General features: G+C 42.0%; 1 protein-coding gene across 1 annotated transcript in view; it reads left to right on the top strand.

Moving 5' to 3' along the window:
* Positions 1-12,832, top strand: part of ablim3 (actin binding LIM protein family, member 3) — a 36,097-nt gene extending 23,265 nt beyond the window's left edge. The window contains exons 7-23 of the mRNA XM_068740042.1: positions 1,366-1,453; positions 1,573-1,631; positions 1,744-1,815; positions 3,611-3,772; positions 4,750-4,779; positions 4,920-5,046; positions 6,160-6,255; positions 6,557-6,607; positions 9,267-9,401; positions 9,528-9,592; positions 9,822-9,990; positions 11,068-11,097; positions 11,373-11,428; positions 11,648-11,714; positions 11,805-11,815; positions 11,940-12,020; positions 12,479-12,832. Coding sequence (XP_068596143.1) covers positions 1,366-1,453; positions 1,573-1,631; positions 1,744-1,815; positions 3,611-3,772; positions 4,750-4,779; positions 4,920-5,046; positions 6,160-6,255; positions 6,557-6,607; positions 9,267-9,401; positions 9,528-9,592; positions 9,822-9,990; positions 11,068-11,097; positions 11,373-11,428; positions 11,648-11,714; positions 11,805-11,815; positions 11,940-12,020; positions 12,479-12,592 — 1,413 coding nt within the window. The 3' untranslated portion in view covers positions 12,593-12,832. The remainder of the gene's footprint in view (positions 1-1,365; positions 1,454-1,572; positions 1,632-1,743; positions 1,816-3,610; positions 3,773-4,749; positions 4,780-4,919; positions 5,047-6,159; positions 6,256-6,556; positions 6,608-9,266; positions 9,402-9,527; positions 9,593-9,821; positions 9,991-11,067; positions 11,098-11,372; positions 11,429-11,647; positions 11,715-11,804; positions 11,816-11,939; positions 12,021-12,478) is intronic.
* The last annotated feature ends 6,858 nt before the right edge of the window (positions 12,833-19,690 follow it).

The raw sequence follows: 19,690 nt of genomic DNA on the forward strand, positions 1-19,690 counted from the left end.
TCAATCTAATTCCATTCTGTTTACTATTACTATTCTAGAACTACCTGACGTTTATAAAATTTGTCATACTACCGGTAGTTGGAGTGTGACTTGTACTATACAAACAGTAAATACCTAAAAAAAATTAATATTTTAGTCTCGAGACAAAAATAAAATGATATGTTTCCTAAATTGTAGCCTTTTCTATTAATATTCAATTTTTAAACATTTTTTGCATATTTCTTAAAGAAGGCTCTTGGGATGAAGTTTCCACTCACCGCCTACATCATAGAGATTTGGAGAAAGAGGACTCATTATTCACACATCCACGGATTTCCTGATTCCCACACATTAGTCCGTGTTTACATCTGTGTTGATTGTTAGGTTTGTTCCTCAGTGGCCTCTTCGGTTCAACTTTCCAGAGCCAAAGGTTGTTTGGGGGGCTTGGTGAATAGTTTAAATAGAGTAATACAGGGATAAAGAGAGACACAAAGGAGGAGAAAGCGGAACATGAACCCTCTTTGCTTTAAATAAATAAATATTTTAATTCTCGTTCCTTTATCTGAAAAAATAATATAGCATTCTATTACATGCACGGAGATAATGGAGTCCTCAATAGATGTGATAGCAGCAGCTGTGGCATTGATACCATGCAAACACAGACAGTAAACATTCCGCTGCACAGAAAGCTGCTGCCTTCCCTGTCACAGTAACCTGAGACAGATGAGCAGAGCAGGGATTGGTTCAGCTTCAGTCGGAGTAATGCTCATTGAGAGAACACATTCATCAGAGAGGCCTGATTTCCTGCATATTACTTAAAACACTTAGCTTCATGAAAGAAGAGGAAAATCAGTGCATCGTAAAATTACCTCATAATGCCCAACTCCACACACACACACACACACACACACACACTCAGGTCTCTATGTCAGCGATGTTTCTATAAATAGAAATTCACTAATGTTGCATTAAAGAGGCAGGGGTAGTGGCACAGGAATGAACCCCAGCCATCAGCCCTGCAGAGACGTGTGTGAGAAGCACCAGGATGCACAACAACTGCATTGTTTCATGTGTCAGTTTCACCTGTACCATGCGTTACTCTCAGGGACTGGACAAGGACACGTTTCATGCTCGTGTGTCCGTCTTGTCCAAAGGGGACCTTTTGTTCTAATTTTGCAATGGAGGAAAGTGGCTGGTGTAAAATGGCTGCATGATGATGAAAAAACTACAGTCTATGCAATGACTGTAGTCACTGTAGGGGGGGGGGGGGGGGGCGTAATCTGGAGAGAACTCAAATAGACACGGGGAAAACATGCAGATTCCCCTCAGAAAAGAACACAGGAATTTGACTTTGTTCAGTCACGCCTCCTCTTCTCGCCCCGACAGGCAGGAGGAAAGCACTACCATCCGACCTGCGCTCGATGTTCCCGCTGCAACATGATGTTCAAAGAAGGAGAGGAAATGTACCTGACAGGTGAGACTGGATGCCAGTGTGGCCACACCCATATATTTTACAGTGCGTGTCTCATGAATGCGCGGCATTTGGGAACACCCAACAACAGCCTGACTTTCTCTGCCTTTCCCGTTCATCAGGGTGTGAGGTGTGGCACCCCTTATGCAAGCAGGCAGCGAGGGCGGAGAGGAGACTGAGGGTGAGAGACAGTTCAAAGTGACAATCTTCAATTGAAAATTCTAATTTCTTCTACATGTACGTTCTCTCTTTTCCTTTTTTTTTTTTTACCTCTGTCTGTTTGTACCTCACAGCACAGACGTCTGTCAGAGGCCTCCATCTCCCCACCGGGCTCGTCCATAGGCTCTCCCAGTCGGGTTATATGTGTAAGTGTGTTAGAATTGAGTAACTTTGAGTCACTAACTAGTAGCGGCCACCAGAGCTTATGCCTTCAAAGCACAGCTGCTGCACCTAACATACACCAGCACCACCCAATGGTTAGAGGCTGCTCACTCCCCCTGGCCTGCTCACCTGTCTGTGTCCTAACCTCTGTGTCGTCAGTGACGTGGCAGGAGTTAAAAAGAAGCAAGAAAATTGCAATGCAAAGCTTGCATTTCCATGCATTGAACTTTGTCCAGTCCTTTGATTTATGATTCAAAACTGTCCCACCATCCTCTGCGCTTCCTTGCATTCGTGCCTGCAAGTGTCAGCGTAACAACCTCGGGCCGTGAACGCGGTGGGATTTTAAAATGAACGTTCTCAGCCCAGCAGCTTTCTTGTGTTTGCTTTTTGCCCACTGTACTCTGTACCTACTGAGAGTATGACATTACAGAGCCTTAGGCAAAGCTGAGGGCTCTATTTTCTGAACTACATATCACAGTGCAGTGGACGTTGTCGCTGTTCGTGTCCAGCCAACACCATCACGCTGTCAGTCTTAAACTGGATTCACACCGGACTATTCACTCTGTTGCTCTGTCACAGCCGAGCGCTGTTCAGTTTCACAACTCAGAGTGCCTGCATGGCTATTGGTCCCCGGTGAGTTGCTGTTTGGTTGTTGTTTAGAACAGCACCCACATCCCCACCCAAAACAGCAGATACTTCAGGGGTTACGGAATCCAGTGTCCTCATCTCAGGCGATGAGCACATTTTCCCTGTATCGCTCTAGCACTGACTCAGGGCCCAAGCAGTTTACCGCTTCAGTGATCTTTGCAACAAAATGACAATGGTCAGGTGTGAACGCAGCTTTACACTCGTGTTTCATGCTTTTCTGTCTTTAAAGAGCAGAAAATAGCCCTTTAGAGTTTTTAGAAGAAAGGGAATCCCAAGTCGTAAAGCATCTTGAAGTGATAAACCAAGCAATTTGTTCCGGTTGCACGATCCTGTGGGCTTTTTTTAAATTTAAGTGATCATCATCACAATTATTGCAAATTTGATTGATAAAAGTTTAAATGCAACCTGCATATCTAAAAATGGAACATTCACATGTTAACAAAATGTTGTCCCAGTTTTAAACTAGATGCCTATATGTGTTTGTGTAAATGTCATTTACACAAAATAAAAAATACTGCATGTACATATATACTGTATATATGTTTGCTAGTTGGGGACTGCACCAGGTTTATGTGAAGGTTGTCTCTCTGTGCATCCAGAGTTGGACCAGTTCCATTTTAAAATGGGCCATCACTCATGCATGCAACAGTGTCCCACTGTGCTGCTCGACAGTCTGCTGACTGTTGCTGCATGCTGGAAGGATTAGCATGTCAGGGGTTGTCAGTGTGCGAGCAGGAGTCTGCCCAGCCATGCCCTGCTCTGCTCCCTTCTCATAAGCGATGACCTCTGTGTTGGAGGTGATGGATGGGGGAGAATGCAGTGTAAGCATGCTTGTTGTGCATGCAATCTACTCGCTCCGGCTCTTAGCTTCCGAGCTCCTGAATCTCAACAACTTGCATTGCCGTTAGGCTCTGCAGCCTACATGTGTGCTTTTGTGAATACGTGAATGCATGCAGCATGTACAGGCTAAAGTGGGCTGCATGAACTCTTCCTCACTTCGTCGCAGCCCTGCATGATTCACTCATTGTCACTGGTGGAGTGTCCATCCTTCTTTGTTATTGTGCAGCGTCCACGTGGTTGATGTTTGGTCTTGTTTGTGTTGTCTTTGGTTTATGTGTGTCCTCTCTCCAGGCCAGAGTGAAGAATGATTTCCTAGATTATAAGGATCTAGCTGCCCTGCCAAAGGTCAAAGCCATATATGAGGTCCAACAGCCAGACCTCATGTGCTCCTCATACCAGCCCTACCTCAGATACACCTCTGATGACAGGCTAGACACTTACAGCTATGGGGAGGTACTACTGATCCACACTCCAGGCTAAAGCTATAGCTTTGGTCTCATCTTTGGTCTGTTCACAGGGGGAAAATCAAACAAATAAGAATTGTGACATCACTACTGTTCAGTCTTTTTTTTAAGTGCTCATGACTTACATTTTCTTTTTGTGAATGTTGTTTTGTGATTATGTTTAGATTAGAAATTGTTTAAGCAAAAATGGAAATATAAATAAATGAAAAAAAATGGACAAACTGATAATTTATTCCCCAAGCAAACACTGCAGAAACCGGCACGCCTGTCATGAGGAGATCTCATCACTCTCTTTTTTGTCAGTGTATAAAAGCATTAACTACAAATCTATCGACTCACAGGATGACATTGAGTCATAGCAATAAATTAATAACATATAGGTGAACATCTTGTTCGATCGCTTTTTGTCTAGTCTACTGTGATTTCTTTTGTGAAACTGTTAAAAATGGGAATATATGAGCTGACATTATTTCTGCATATTTGAATCTCAGATGAGAAGAAGAATCACTGCCTCATATGTCAGCATGAGGGAAGCAGCTAGTTATCTTAGCTCAGCTTAGCTTACAGACGGAAGACAGAGGTCCTGTTTGTTGGTGCACAAGTGTTTAACTAGTTTAGCCGAAGGCAAAGTTTGAGTATAGAGCACCAAGTAAAACCACAACTTCACATTTCAATTTATTTTGCGTTCTGATAAAAGTAAAGATACAGATTTCAATTATGTATTTGAAGGCAGACATGAGAGAGTATTGATCTTCTGATCCATTAATTCCCAGCAGCAAAGTGAAAGAGCATCAGCTGACAGCTTTAAACTCAGCTAATCGGCTTTGCCCCACGCAGAAAACCCCCACCGATCATAATTAGTTCAAAAATATATATTGTTTTATACGGTAAAAACAAGACAGTGATATATTTTGTTACTCTGCAATGATACAAACACTAACTCCTGTCTCTCCCCTGATTCTCCAGTCACTTGGGACGCTCTCTCCCTATTCTCAGGTAAGAATTCTCCCTTCCAGAGCCTTAAAGTATGCACATGTGCACGGCCATCCTTTTGGCCTGTCGCTAAGCTATCTTATCCCTTGTTGCCGACCTGCTCTTCTTTCACCTACCTTCTTCTACCTTGTATTGATCATAAGGACTATGACAGCCTGGACATGAAGCAGAGGCGGTGCTCCAGTCCAGGTTATATCGACTCACCAACGTACAGTCGTCAAGGCATGTCACCCATCATGCCTCGCTCTCCGCAGCACTACGGCTACCCTGGTAAGTTAGAGTTTAATGCCATTCTATTGCAAACGATGCTAAGCAAAGCTAGTGATGGTGCCCATTCGAACAATGTTTAAGTGGGTTCTTATTACCACCGCCAAGGAAGTTATGTTTTTGACGCCGTTTGTTCGTTTGTCTTTTTGTTAGAAGGGTTACGGAAAAACCGCTGGATGGAACTTGATGAAAAATATCTGAAGATGGGTCTTGGTCTAAATTAGATCCCATTAGATTTTGAGAGCAATCCGGATACCTGTCTGGGTACAAATAAAATCTGTGTTTTCCCATTTATTTGTAAAATATATATTCAATTCACTCCCCAAAGATCACAGTCATACAGATGTCCGATATGCACTATCATGCAAAATGTCTTCTGGATCTGATACAGAATGAAGTCAGGAAAAAATATAAAATTTTCACATTAAAAAAAAAAACATCTACGGATTAAAAAATCTGTTAAAAATCTGATTCACTTTTAATTTTCATGGTTGGTGCATAAAGATACCAAGAACAATTTATAACCTTTTGGTCAGATCACCATGTGGATGGTGTAAATCTAATTAGGAGGGGAATGAGCTGCTTGGCGGAGGTCTGCGCTCTCTGAGTGCTTTTCCATTTTGTAGTTGTTTTTTTCGTTATTCCACTAAAGTCAAGTTATTTAATCAAGCCAATCATTTTTTGTATTTTATGCTAAATTTTGCAACATGTGGTTTAAATCTTCAGAATTGACGTGCTAACATGATCCATCGTATATCCCTTCAAAATAAGATTTCCCCAATATGTCAAATTTTCGTTTTAAGAGATTAAGAATTTTCTTTCCATTTCCATTAGTATGTCATCATCACTTGTATAATTTTACTAGAATGCCAGCATAAAATATGATCTGTGGCAGCTTGTTATTGTTGCCTCCCGGGTGTCGTTTCATTGACACTGTAATCCAGTGAAGTGAAGACAAGTTGGTTATGTCTGTCCTTACACAAGTGGAACAGTTATGCAGTGTCCCTTTGTGGTTTGAGCGAGTGATTGGTGTCCCTCTGAATGGGTGAGACTTGTGTTGAGGCGTTGCTTCATGCTCGTGTTTCCTTTGCTGTGATCGACTGTGGCCAGCTGCAGGTTCTGAGAGTGGCAGAAGTTCACCTTATTATGGTCAAGAGGGGCGACCGGGCACACCCACCACCGTCCAGCCCCCTAAACATTTTCATGTACCAGGTATGGTTCCTCACCTCTTCATGGCACGTCTCAGAATCTCATAGATTTTTTTTCTAGACTTCATTGGCCATGATTTGCTGATCATCTGGTCATTTTTGAGTTATGTGGATAAAGGGTGAGAAAATGCGACATCGTATTTCTATACCGTGTATAATTGTACTGACATATTATTGCCCTCATGTTGCATCTTTGCTTCCTTTATTAACATCACCCTAATCTCTTGTACTCCCTTTTAATATTCCCAATTTAAATTCCTCTCTCCTCCATGTTTGAACTCTCCAACTCCTCTTTCTCTCCTCAGCCACAGGGGACCCCAACATCTACAGGAAGCCTCCCATCTATCAGAAAGCGGGTACAGTGCAGTTAGCCCCACTTTAGCCTGCCTGTCCTGTCAGTTTAGTCGTGCTGTGCTGCAGATTAGATGTTTCTGCTGACCTAATGATGTTTTTCAATCACTCTGTGTAATTTATTAGTATTGACGTTCCAGTTATCAGAGAAATTGAAGCTATCAATATCAAAACCACAAAAAAAAAAAAATGCAAGGGTTTGCCTGTTTGAAAATGCGCATAGACGTCAGACTCCTGAGATCAGAAAAATTCAGCGATTTTATTTTAAAGTTGCAAAATTGAGTGGACATTCCGTATGCATCACATGCATGACTATACGTGATGGTCAAGGCTTCCTTAGCAAGGCAGGTTCTCTCCAAGGTCGATCCCAGCTAGGATGGACTATGAATTCAGTGAAGGTTGCACACAGGGCACGATTCCTCAGGATAAAACAGAAGAATGTAGCAAACCACAGCGGAAACTGTAAATTTGCAGGTGTCTTATATTTCTCCTTCTCTTATTGACCAGTGATGTAAGACGCTGTTACTGTAGTTGTACTTGTTTGAGAGCAGATTTCCTAATTGTGTGGATTTATGTTACCATTCAGTCAACTAGCAGTGCAGTTAAAACAAGTTGCTATTTTTTTTTTACCCTTTTACAAGTAATTGGACTCAAATGAACTTCTGCCATCTGGATGGTGTGCTTCCTGTCAAATATTTACAACAAAAAGATTCACTGTCCTTTCCAGACAATGTCTCAGTGGAGGACGGTTGATCTTTATGTTGCTGCATGTTGTTCTGTAATGTGTGAGTGTTGTCGTTTATGTGGTATAGTGAGTGAACTGTGTCAACCTTTGTAAATGTGTTTTTTTTTAGCTAAAATTAGTACATCACTGGCCATAATGTTCCTGTGGATGTAGAATTATTGCTCATGGTGAATTCAATAATGTCGTCATCTCCTAATAAAAGTCACGTTCGACATAAGCTTCACCTTGTTAGGATCCACGCGCGTTTCACTGTCACTTGCGCTGGTCCTTCTGAATGTGAACAGCTATATTGGTTATTATTTTCTGTGGGTACAGCATTAACGGTATCAACATAACTCCGGAGCCACTGCAGACACGCGTGAGGATGTGTTGCGTCGTGCGCTGAAGGCCTTTTATGTACTATCTCGTTGGCAAGTTTGCTACCTGTGTAGAAAATACAGTCTGCAGATCTCCGTCTGGGTAGCAAGGCTTTCACATTCGGACGCTCCAATAATGTTTCCCTTTTTTTCACCTCTTTTTTATTGCATCCAATCACTTTTATTCACTTCCTTGCACCTTCTGCTCCACTTTGCTGCAGTAAGTATCTCCCTCCTCTCACTGTTTGACTCACTAGACATGTCCCGTCTCTCCCAGTGTTGCAACAGCGTATGTATGTCTTCCATTGTTTTTTTAGTTATCTATTTGTCCTCCGAGTTGAGTATGGCAGTGTGTGTGTGTGTGTGTGTGCGTGTGTGTGTACGTGCGTGCATGCAGTGGCTCGCCCTGCCCTCTGGTGGAAAGCGTCTCCTACCATGGAGACCATGGTTGTCTTCACATATAGGAATTCAATGGTTCATGGATCGGAGCTGGCGCGGCTAATGGCTAACAGACAGAGTGAAGGATGATCCAGCTGACATTACGCTGCATGTCGCCCACATTGACTTTCATTGACTGCTCCATAGTATAGAGTGGCAGATCATCACCTCACATACACTCAAGAAATGAATGTGTGCCCGAGGCTCAACAGGAAGTGAACTTGGGATGATGTTGGTTATGTTCTTCCTGTTGGATAAAATATTTATGTCCAACAGATATAATGTTTTTTTATATATATATAAACTGTATCATATGTCAGCTATACATCCCTGTCGTGTTCATCAACACATTTTCCTCCACTTGTACTGTCATTTTAAGAAATGTGCTTATTCGCTTTTGTGCCGGGAGTTAGACCTCGTCAACGGTGAAGCTTTGCTTGGCTTAAAGAATGGCAACGAGGGGCGATAGCCAGCCTAACTCCATGAATCAGTCATAAAATCTACATGCAAACATCTATTAAACTCACTGGTAGTCAACTCGTTCTTATCTCCTGCATCGAGACAAAAACCTGGGCAAAGCAAGGAAACATATTTTTAGCCTTCTAATTGGACAGCAGTGACTCCAAAACGTTGCTCAGCCTGGCCAAGTAATAATCCCAAAAACACATAACACAGACATTTATATGAAGGTTATAAATGTTATAAAGCAGATATAACATTGTTGATGTTGAAATGTTTCCACTCTCCAATCTGCTTGCTCAGTACGAAGACAGTCGGCTTAGCATGGAAGTAACAAACACATGAGATCTTGTTCTACGGTCTGACCACCTGCACACTGACAGATACTCATTTTTAACCAGTTATTTTGACGATTAAATAAATCTAATATATTAATTTGTGAGTTTTGAATGTGCTAACTTTGGTCAGCAGTAGCTCTTTACTTGTTTCCATCTGCTGACCCACTTTACTTCACGTCTAGCATTCAGAGCGACAAGACAAGGACCGATCCTCTCGTCTGGCTCCTTGGCCACAAATGGAATAAGAATGAATCTAAACATGTGTTCGCCAGAATGACTAGTTTCATCATAATTCTGTCTGCTTTTCTTTTCACTCCTAACCCTGCAGACAATCATGTTGATGCAGCCACCAAAAGCAGGACCAGCGAGGACATCCTTCGGTCCTCCAGACTGTCCACGTTCCCTCCTGAGCCATACACACAGACAGAGTCTGACTATTACAGCTACACCAGTTCTCCCAAAGGTAGCAAACATTGTCATGTCACCACAATAATGCAGTTTCCTTGTTGACGCTGCGCCATCATGTATATTTGCTCACCCTCTCTGAGGTCTGTAGATAAGTATATATGTTTTTTTTTCCCTGTCCTAGCCTATCGGATGCCTCGACGACGCTTCTCCACAGGAGGTGATGAAGAGAGTTGGAGTCTTCAAAGAGTAAGAGCTTCATTATTTCCCTTCTCGCTATCATCATCGTCATCATCTCGAAGAAAGACACCTCCTCAGAAACATCCATAAATAATGCACCTCCTATTCCGCATGCCTGATATATCCTCCTTCCCTTTATTGGCATCTTTCGCCATCTTACATATTCTGGGCCTTAAATTAGCAGTGTTCCCTTTGTTTGACGTCCCCTTCTTCTTCTTCTTTACTCGTGCCCGCTCAGATTGGGAGTGGCATTGGGAGGATGATCCTAAAGGAGGAGATGAAAGCCAGATCTGGTTCCTATGACAACGACCCCTGGGGCAGTGCGAGGAATTCGCGTAGTGGGAGCAAGGAAGCACTGAACACGACCGGCTACGGCACCATGGCTTTCAACAACAACGTCAACGGATGTAAGGATCCGCCCTGCCCCCAATGCACTTCCCACTTTGTTTCTTCCTCCTCTTTCTGCACATTCACGAATGCCTCCACCTCTGACTGTACTACTGGGGGGGCCGTGACCCTCCCTGTGTTGCCATGAGGGCTTTTTTTATGAAGCCTGACATCTACTGCCACTGGGGTGTGGGGTGAGGGTAGTGAGGTCAGAGAGGGTCAATGCTCATTTAGGTCGTGTGGTGTATTGAGACAGAGAGATTCTGAAATGACAGAACAGCTGCTGTTGGACCGATATGACCGTCACAGCAGTGGATGCTCCTTGTTGTTGTTGTCATTTCTAAACACACTGTAACCTGATTCAAAGGAGCAGTTTTACCACATCTGAGTTGTGTCTGTGGGGGTAAATCTTCAGACGCCTTTTGCCCCTTCCTTCTTCCATCTCCTTCTTCATGCTTGCTCTTTCTCCTCCGACTCTGCTCTGTTAACTCTCCATCTCGCGATCAATCCATCGCTCTGTCTGCGTATGTTTCTCGCTCGCTCGTTCTCACAGCTGGTGTCCCATGTCCTGGTTTATTTATGAGCAGTAAGATCTCTCATTAAAGCTTCCCTAATGGCAGGGAACGCGACCGAACAGGAATCTGTTGGCTATGGTTAAAAGGCAACAAAGGCGTCTAACCAACTAGGCTGTGTTGTGCGATTAGATGGAGTGTGCGGTTTGTCTGTGTGTATTGTTTTCGCGTTTTGGATTTCATCTCTTCCTCCCTGAACCATCCCAGCATGTATTTTTTTCCTGCCTCAGTATCCTATGGAAGTTTTGTGTTTCTCCCAGGCCTCGGTAGACGGCCCGGGGAGAAACACAGGCCGTCTACTGTGTTTTGGGCAGTATAGTTTACTGCCCAAAACTAAACTGATGGGGTTGTCAAATTACCCAAGCATATTTCCCTGACTTTTGTTTGACAAATTGAATCAAAATTGAAAAGAGAGAAATAGATGAAAAATCCTGCAGCAGGTGTGATTTTGTTTTTGTTTTTTTGCAACAAGTGGCACAAATGGAAAGAATAAAGATGTATTGTAATGATATTTTCATTTCACAGCACCCAGATCTCAGTGCAGTGCTGATAATGGTGAGTTTATTTATATTTAATACTTCTTCCAACATTATTGACATGCCATGTAAACCATCCCATTGTGTAAATCAAAGCTGTTTCAAACTATAGTTGTTGTTGTTTTTTTTAACATTACCCTTCAGTTGACAGAACTGACATTCAACCAAGCTTCAGATTAGTCGTTAGCGCCATCTTCTGGCACTGAGGTTGAATGACTTCCTAAACGCCTTGAAAATTGGACAGTTCAGCCAGCTGTTGTCTTGTTCATATTTTACTCTTCTTTCCTATTGTAGACTTTGCTTGTAAGTCAGCCTCGCTACCAGGATATGGACGCAATGGCATCCAGAGGGTGAGGCCACAGCACGACACACACAGCACCATTGGTTACATTTATTACATTGTAATTACATTCTTATTTACTGATCAGGACTCAATATAAAAAAAACTTTATAAAAAAAATGCATGTGATGTACAAACTTTGAGGCACAGGCGTCATACTATTAGTTCTCATCACATTGTATATGTACTAGCAGCGTCTGTAAATTGCTGTCCCTCTACCCCCCTGCAGCCTCAGAGTGCAGACTGCTACCAGTACCAGTATGACACTGGCAGCGAGGTCAACTGGGGAAGCAGAGGTAATTTTATATGAATTTAAAAAGATAAGATTCAATGGTTTTTTTTTTTTTCTAATGCACTGACTTAATTTTCTTCCTTTTTCCTCCCAGCAGAATACAAGGTAAGACTTTAAAATATTAACTTCAATAATTTGTCCCGTGCTAATCAGCCCGCACACTCAATAATCCCAGCGTTGCTGTAATGAAGTGGTTGCAGTTCATTAAAGCGCGGCTCCCGGTCTGCAGGTATATCCCTATGAAGCGCTCGTCGTCACAACCAGAGGTCGCAACAGGCTCCCCAAAGACGTGGACAGAGCCCGGCTGGAGGTAAGTCATGAACAGGGCCTTTCATGGCTCGGCTAAATACTTGCGTCATAGCCAAGTTGTGAGGGTACTAAAACCAGAAATAGCCCTGCACATGCCTGAGAACTGTCTGATAGATCACCAACCAAGCCCAGAATGTTAAATGTTCAACGATTTCAACAGAATTGATCTGCTAAAGATAATTATGTCTGTGACTCTTGTTTTTTTTTTTTTTTGCCTCACATCATGTTCTCTTGTCATGGATGGAAATGTAAAGTATTTCTTTCTGAAAGAGTTCAGAGTCTTAAGTCTTAGAAATATCATGCCTACCACCGTAACTGTTGAATTTAAATTTGTCTTTGGGAACTTGTGATCTGATCAATGGCGAATAAAGCAAAGTTGAAAAGAACAACATAAGATTTAATTTGATTTTTTTTTAATGACTATATAGTCAAATGTATGTATCCTCTGTGTGTTTTCAGCGGCACCTGTCTCCAGAGGAGTTTGTCCAAGTCTTCGGAATGACCATGGAGGATTTTGACCGATTGGCTCTATGGAAGAGAAATGAGCTCAAGAAACAAGCCCGACTGTTTTAAAAAAATTAAATAAAAAAAGTACTGCCATAAACTGGACTGATCGACACTGAGGGAAGATACAGGAAAATGTTTATTCAGTTTCACTGCCATGGCTGAGAACCTGTTTAATAGCTCCTTCTATGACGAACCAAATTTAAGCCACACCAGCGTGGGCTGCTGAGATACGGTGGAAATGCCACAAAGACATTATGCAGCTGTGGCGGTGTGCTGCAGTGGTGTGTAAGCAATAGAGACTGTCGTAGTTGCACCGTTCTTAAGCCTGAAGGATGTGACTGTGCCACATGTGGGTATGTGTGTGTGTGTGTGTGTGTGTGTGTGGCCAGCTGCAGCACTACATTATAAAGAGGAGAATTTTGGCTTTGCCTTACTTTGTTATGCTCTCTTAGTTACGAGTGTGCAGCACCAGCAATCTGAATGAGTAGAATGTAGATCTATCAATGACACTTTAACAGGGTGGATGCTTAGATGAGAAGAATGAGTGAGTGAGCATATCTTTGCTTTTGGTTTATTGACCCCCCCCCCCCCCCCCCCGTTTTGTCATTCTGGTTTACAGCAATTAATGTAGAATTAAACAAGGAGATGTGCACAAATTTCTACTTTGATTTGTGTGTGGTGACCAATGTTCCCTCTAATTTTTCATGTGTTTGAGCAAACACACAAACTCCCTGAGCAGACCCTCGGACAAATGTGACGTCTGGGCTCAGTGCCTGGACGCCACAAACAGACAACCCTCCTTCATCCTCTGGAAAACGTGTGTCGCTCGAAAAAGAAAACATCTGCCCCAGTCTGACCGTTTCTTCTTCTGTTTGCGCTCCATCTTTAACACTCGGTCTCCCAGAATTCTGCAACTACTAGAATGACCATAGCAGTCATTTTGACTGCTCGGACATTATAATTTGGATTATTGTTATAATGATCTAAGAAAAAATAGGTGTAATGGGTAAAAAAAAACATCAGGCCACTAAATGAAAACTATAATGATTGAGTGTTTTATTTATTTCATTGACACAACATAATGTCTCTGCAATTACGCACGCCTACTCGACCTGCAACAATTATCTTTGTGGAAAACAAAACAAATGTATCCTGCTTTTAGTACAGGTTGGTGTCATCATTAGACCTTTAACAATGATAATTATTAACTATTATGAACTTTAGAAAATGCTATGAGGGCGGCCAGCCAACTGAAGACACTCTGTTGTTGCGATGCCAATTTGCTTTGCTGGGCTCACAACCACAGTGAACAGAGGTAACTTGCCCCCCCGCCTGTGCAGCTCCCATGCACCACAGGTAACCTGCACCTCCCATGTGCAGCTCCCACGCACCACCTTGTGACATTTGACACAAGTGTCCTTTTTTCTTACAATGTATCCTGCTTTCAAAACAGGTTGGTGTCATCATTAGACCTTAACAACGATAATTATGAACTATTATAAACAATTAAAATAGGCTTGTATCATCATTTGACATTAACAGTGATAATTATTAACTATTATGAATGAACTGATCCACCAGATGGAAAAAGACGTTGTTGTGAATTCCCTGTTCCCACATGTGAACATGCCCGTGGATCTTTTATACAAGTAAGTGTAAAATGTATTTTCATGGGGGGTCAACTGTCCATAGTCCTCCAGTATAAATCAGGAAGATGGCAAATGATGAGAATAGTGTTTTCTATTATTACAGCCTGCTGCTCGCTGCTCGTGCTGCAAGAACAGATGTTGGCGAGGCAGTGAATAACTGACCTCGCCAGATTGCTCCATTCAGGAGAATAAAATTCAAATGGACCCCCCCACCCCCCAAGTGCATGTTCATTACACTGTTTTTAGGAGGCAGTCTATGAAACAGGACACAGAGTTTGCAGACACTAAATATAATGCACTGGCCTTTACAGCCTGTTCATGTCTAATTGTGGTATTTTATAAGGCACGTAAATGGTGTGAAATTGATAGAAATGCAATTATCCGGTACGAAATGTTTACATCAGCGCAAAGGGCATGAACAATATATTATATGGCAACATGGTGGGAAATATTACATATTTTTTTGAACTGCAAAGCCAGTTTGTCTAGTCTGGCAGGGTGGATGAAGTGGTCTCTTGTGACTCCTGGTGTCTCCTGAGGGACAGTAGACCTGGTCAGAAAATGTTAAGCCGAGCCTCTTGGAAATGGAAACAAACGCTGACCTTTTGTCTGCATCTTGATTCTCAACAGTGCATCATTCGCAGGTTCTGCTCCATGTTGCATCTGTCTCGCTCTGGTTATGGTCGCTAACACTTGGCATCGTTCTGAGGGCCATGGAAATGGGCATTACGCTTGCATACAGTGTGCATCTGTGTTTAAGAGCGATAAATAGACAGACATTCACAGAAGTCTAATTTTTTTGTACAAATGACTGCAGCCACGCATATTTGTATAACTACATAAATTTGAAACAAAATGTATTCCTGATGACAGAAGGGACTGTTTATTTAGGTGGTTCATTTGTCATAGAACACAATATTTTGTGGATCTTGAAAAATTGGTCAAAATGCTCAAAAATTGCTGGTACTGAATGAGTTAATAAATTTAATATTTTATGTTGGATGCGGGATGCCCTTTGATGTCATCATTATTGGTTTGAAGTGTTGAACTCTACTGGGGCTGCTGACCATAATTTCTTTTGAAGATCAAAGGCAAAAATATCACCCTATATTGTACAAATATCATCTTTTGTGTGCTATTTGAGTAATGGAAGGCCTAAAGATGGACACAGTTTCACCAAAACCAATAACCATGGATTTGGAGTCTGTAGTACCAGTACAAGCCCTTGGACAATGCTTTGTTGAGCACATTGACATGTTGCCACAGGAACAATGGGACAATCTTCAATCAGGGACGGTTGATCAAGCAACAGACATTGTCTTATCACACATAGAAGCGAAAAATGGCATTGCAACCAAATGCTCCTCTGGTTCCAATGGATCACCGACCAGACTTTTTTCTACCAAACAAACTACAGGCAACAAGGTTTCACTGGCCTCCATTGAGAGTGTAGCACAAAGACATAAAACGGCATACCGTGTCAGCCGTTTTAACAGATAGAAAAATGGTGCTTTCAAATAGTAGCAGCACTTGTCTGTAAGATTCAGTGGTTCTCAAATGGTGGGGTGTCGGGGGGGTGCCTGTGACCACGGAGAACAAGCTTTTTTTGCCATACTAGATTAAAGTGTAATTGCACATCCGCTCCAGTAGTTGGCAGTGGCGCCCTGATTGTCAGAGTGCTGTCCCTTCAGGGTTTGTTTACAACTATCTTCTCCTGCAGGAGTTGTAAACAAACCCTCAGGGACAGCACGGAGAAATATTTAACGGGGAGTAAAAGAGAGACGGAGAGAGACGAAGGTGATAAAACAAAGGAAGGTCAGTTGAAAGCCAAGACGAGGAAATATGACGTAACGTATGTAGCGCTTGGCTTCACCGTGACTCGGGTGGGAGACGAGGGGGAAGACCTGACTTCCTCATTTTGCTAAAGGAAAATCAGCACAATTGTTTTTTCACTTTGGTTTTGTAGGTTAAAGTGTTTTATATTTTGTGCCTCCTGAGTTAATGTTGCTGATCAATTTTAAAATGTATTATTATTTATTGATATTTAAGTTTAAGTATTCAAAAAAATAGTTCAGGCTAATTGATGCACTTCAAAAATGGTAATAAAGTTATTCTTTGTTGCAAGTATATTTCTTTTTCATATTTCTTGGGGGGGGGGGGGGGAATCGCAAAATGTTTTTTTCTTCCTAGGGGGGGTCGTAACAGAAAATAATTGATTAGCACTGTGCTAATTGACCTTAACATCTGCAATGACATCATAAAATCTCTGACAGAAATGCTGCTCACAGAGATAAAAAGTTGGAACATTTTCGTCAATGCAGATGTACTCGACCATCAGCGGATCGCCAACACAGTTCAGAAGGACTTGTGTAAAAAAAACATCTACGGGTTAAAAAATCAGTTAAAAATCTGATTCACTTTTAATTTTAATGGTTGGTGCATAAAGATACCAAGAACAATTTATAACCTTTTGATGATGATCCTGATCAGCATGTGGAGGGTGTAAATATGAGGGGAATGAGCAGCTTGGCGGAGGTCTGCGCTCTCTGAGTGCTTTTCTAGGTTAAACTTGATTCTACATAACATCAGTTAGTCTCTGGCATAATCAGATTTTCATGATGTGTAGCTCCAGTTATAAGCCGCGTATGATCCTCTGTACTCAATCACAGCAGAATCTCACCAAGCCTCAACTCACGCACGAACTTCATTAGTACTGCAACAATCCATGTTCCTTTATGTATCTGCTTTTGAATCCGAATCATCTCCGGGGTTGTTGTTGCCACTGCCCTTGACTATTGCCCTTCAACTTGGGCACAAATCAGGTTCAATTATTTTCTAAATAAAATGTCTTGCTTGGACTTGTTGAAGCGGATTAACTTTAGCTGCTTCATTGAGTGGACTTGCGTGGATTCCGTTAATGAAATTGACTTTGTATTTTTTTCTGCCGGTGAGCAGAGTGCACAGCCACTGGACACCTGCTAACCATTGTGCTCGGTCGAATGGTTGCTTGCTTGAGTACAGAACAGAAAAATTGCTGCTGTCCATGTGATGAGCTCCAAACAGCAGTCAGCTTGTGAACTCTGTTTTCCTCTAGCATCATGCTGTATTCATTCACCACACCATGGGCTGTGAAAATAAGAATTACATTGCTGTGACGTTTGACCTCGACCACACTTGACACTGCATTTACATAAGAGAAAGGAAAGGGGGAAGAAAACCTATTTACCATAAACTGCCTTATAAAATATCACTAACAATGATTAAACTGCAGATAGCTGTCATATTCATTTGTACTCTGACAATTTTGCAGCTTAATGATCTTCACATACTCTTTTCCTAGCTGCATCTTCTCTTACAGATTTTTTTTTAAATTGCTAAAACACTTTGCACAAAACTTTCCTCCATTTCCCCAATACTCTAAACACAACACACTTTTCTAAAGCTACATACACAAAGCTGCACCTTCTCTTTTCAAAACTCAAAAACTTTTCACACCAAAACAGCTGCTGACAGCCTGCAAAAATGTAAACACTATACTCATCATGACACACCACAGCAAAACAACTGAGGACACAATGTTCAGGATGTGAGAATGTTCTCCAAAGCACATTGTTAGAAACCCTACAGTTCTCAAAATAAACAGTATTACAGTAGAGTATTGGGCATTCATAGATTTGTGTGTTTCATATGAACAGCATGTACACTACTGTACCACAACTCAATGCAAACACTGCAGAGGATCCATCACACACAACAACACTCATTGAAAACACAATGCTCAGGTTTTATGTTTTACACAGAGCTATACCACACACACACACACACACACACACACACACACAAGTGTTATGGTCACATCTTGTCTGTAATGATGGTGCGAGTTTGTCTTGCCCCACTGCCCCTGACTCTGTCTCTGTCTCTGTCTCTGTCGGTGCACGTTTGGAGCCTTCAGCAAGTTGCACTCTGAACTGGCTTTTATGGGTGTGGTCACATCATTTGCAAAAAGTGTCTTAAATTTTTAGTCTTTGCGCTAAATGAATGAAGCCAGGTGTGTTCATTGCGTTCAGATTTTGCAGCCTGTGGCAAACATTTTGCATCACATGAGCTTTAATTTGGGAATTCGAGCAGAGTTTCTTGCAACTTGTGTTTTAGCAAGACAAAATGTGTTTAGATTAATGAGAAAAGGAGGATTGCGTTCCGTGATTTGTGTCTTCATGTGAAATGTGTGTATGGTATTGGCAAATGCGGGGTAGTTTTATTAAATGTGTTTAGAGAACTGGTCACTCGGTTTAGAGAATTGGGTTTTGTGTTTTAGCAATTGAAAAAAAATTATAATGACGGTGCGACTGTCTCTGTCTCTGTCTCTGTCTCTGTCTCTGTCTCTGTCTCTGTCTCTGTCTCTGTCTCTGTCTCTGTCTCTGTCTCTGTCTCTGTCTCTGTCTCTGTCTCTGTCTCTGTCTCTGTCTCTGTCTCTGTCTCTGTCTCTGTCTCTGTCTCTGTCTCTGTCTCTGTCTCTGTCTCTGTCTCTGTCTCTGTCTCTGTCTCTTGGGCTGCACGTTTGGAGCCTTCAGCAAGCTGCAATCTGAACTGGCTTTTGTAGGTGTGGTCACATCATTTGCAACAAGTGTCTTCAATTTTGAGTCGTTATGTTAAATGAACGAAGCCAGGTGTGTTCATTGCGTTCAGATTTTGCAGCTTGTGGCAAACATTTTGCATCACATCAGCTTTAATTTGAGATTTTAAGAAAGAGTGTTGCAGGATTTTCCAGTTGTTATTTACGGACCTTGACCTCCTTTTAATCAGAATTGGAATTTTGTTAACTCATACAAGTATTTCGGCATCTGGATGAACAGACACTCATCTTTGATACACATATTGATCTCTCAAGTCGAGGTCAGAATTGATTTTCTCCAAGACATCCTTGTGATATAATCTACTGCTCTGCTGTCAAAACTTTAAGCACCCATCACTGCAACCGCAACTCATCTCCAAACACTGATCCACTTAGTATCAATTCATCTATAAAGCTCTATCGCAAATATACAGTATCTCCATTCATGACTGTGCATTGCTCACTGCAACCATCATTTACATTCCAGCAGCTTGATACATTTGATCGTCCCAAAACCCAGCACGCTCTTTGGTCATCTCTCTTTCAAGTTTGCTGCTGACCGGGTGACGAACGGGCCTCAACCAACTTATCTGGATGAACCAAAAAATAAAACAATACATTTCCAGAGAGGTCTACTGGAGATGATGACAAAAAAATCTCAAAACTCCTTCTTATATTGTAAACTACAGATAAATGATTTCATAGTTGTAAAGGACCTTGATGCGAAAGTTCTCATAAACTGCCTTGTTGGGTCGTCAGAGATGGCAGATGGTTCATGTTCATATTCAACCCCCCCCCCCCCCCCCACCCACCCACCCACCCACCCACCCAGGACAATAAATACAGCTCTACAATGAGAACACTGATCACCAAAACTGACAAATGAAGACAGCAGAGTTTTGG

This window comes from Brachionichthys hirsutus, chromosome 6 (genome assembly GCF_040956055.1).
Source record: "Brachionichthys hirsutus isolate HB-005 chromosome 6, CSIRO-AGI_Bhir_v1, whole genome shotgun sequence".
In the NCBI taxonomy this organism is placed as follows: Eukaryota; Metazoa; Chordata; class Actinopteri; order Lophiiformes; family Brachionichthyidae; genus Brachionichthys; species Brachionichthys hirsutus.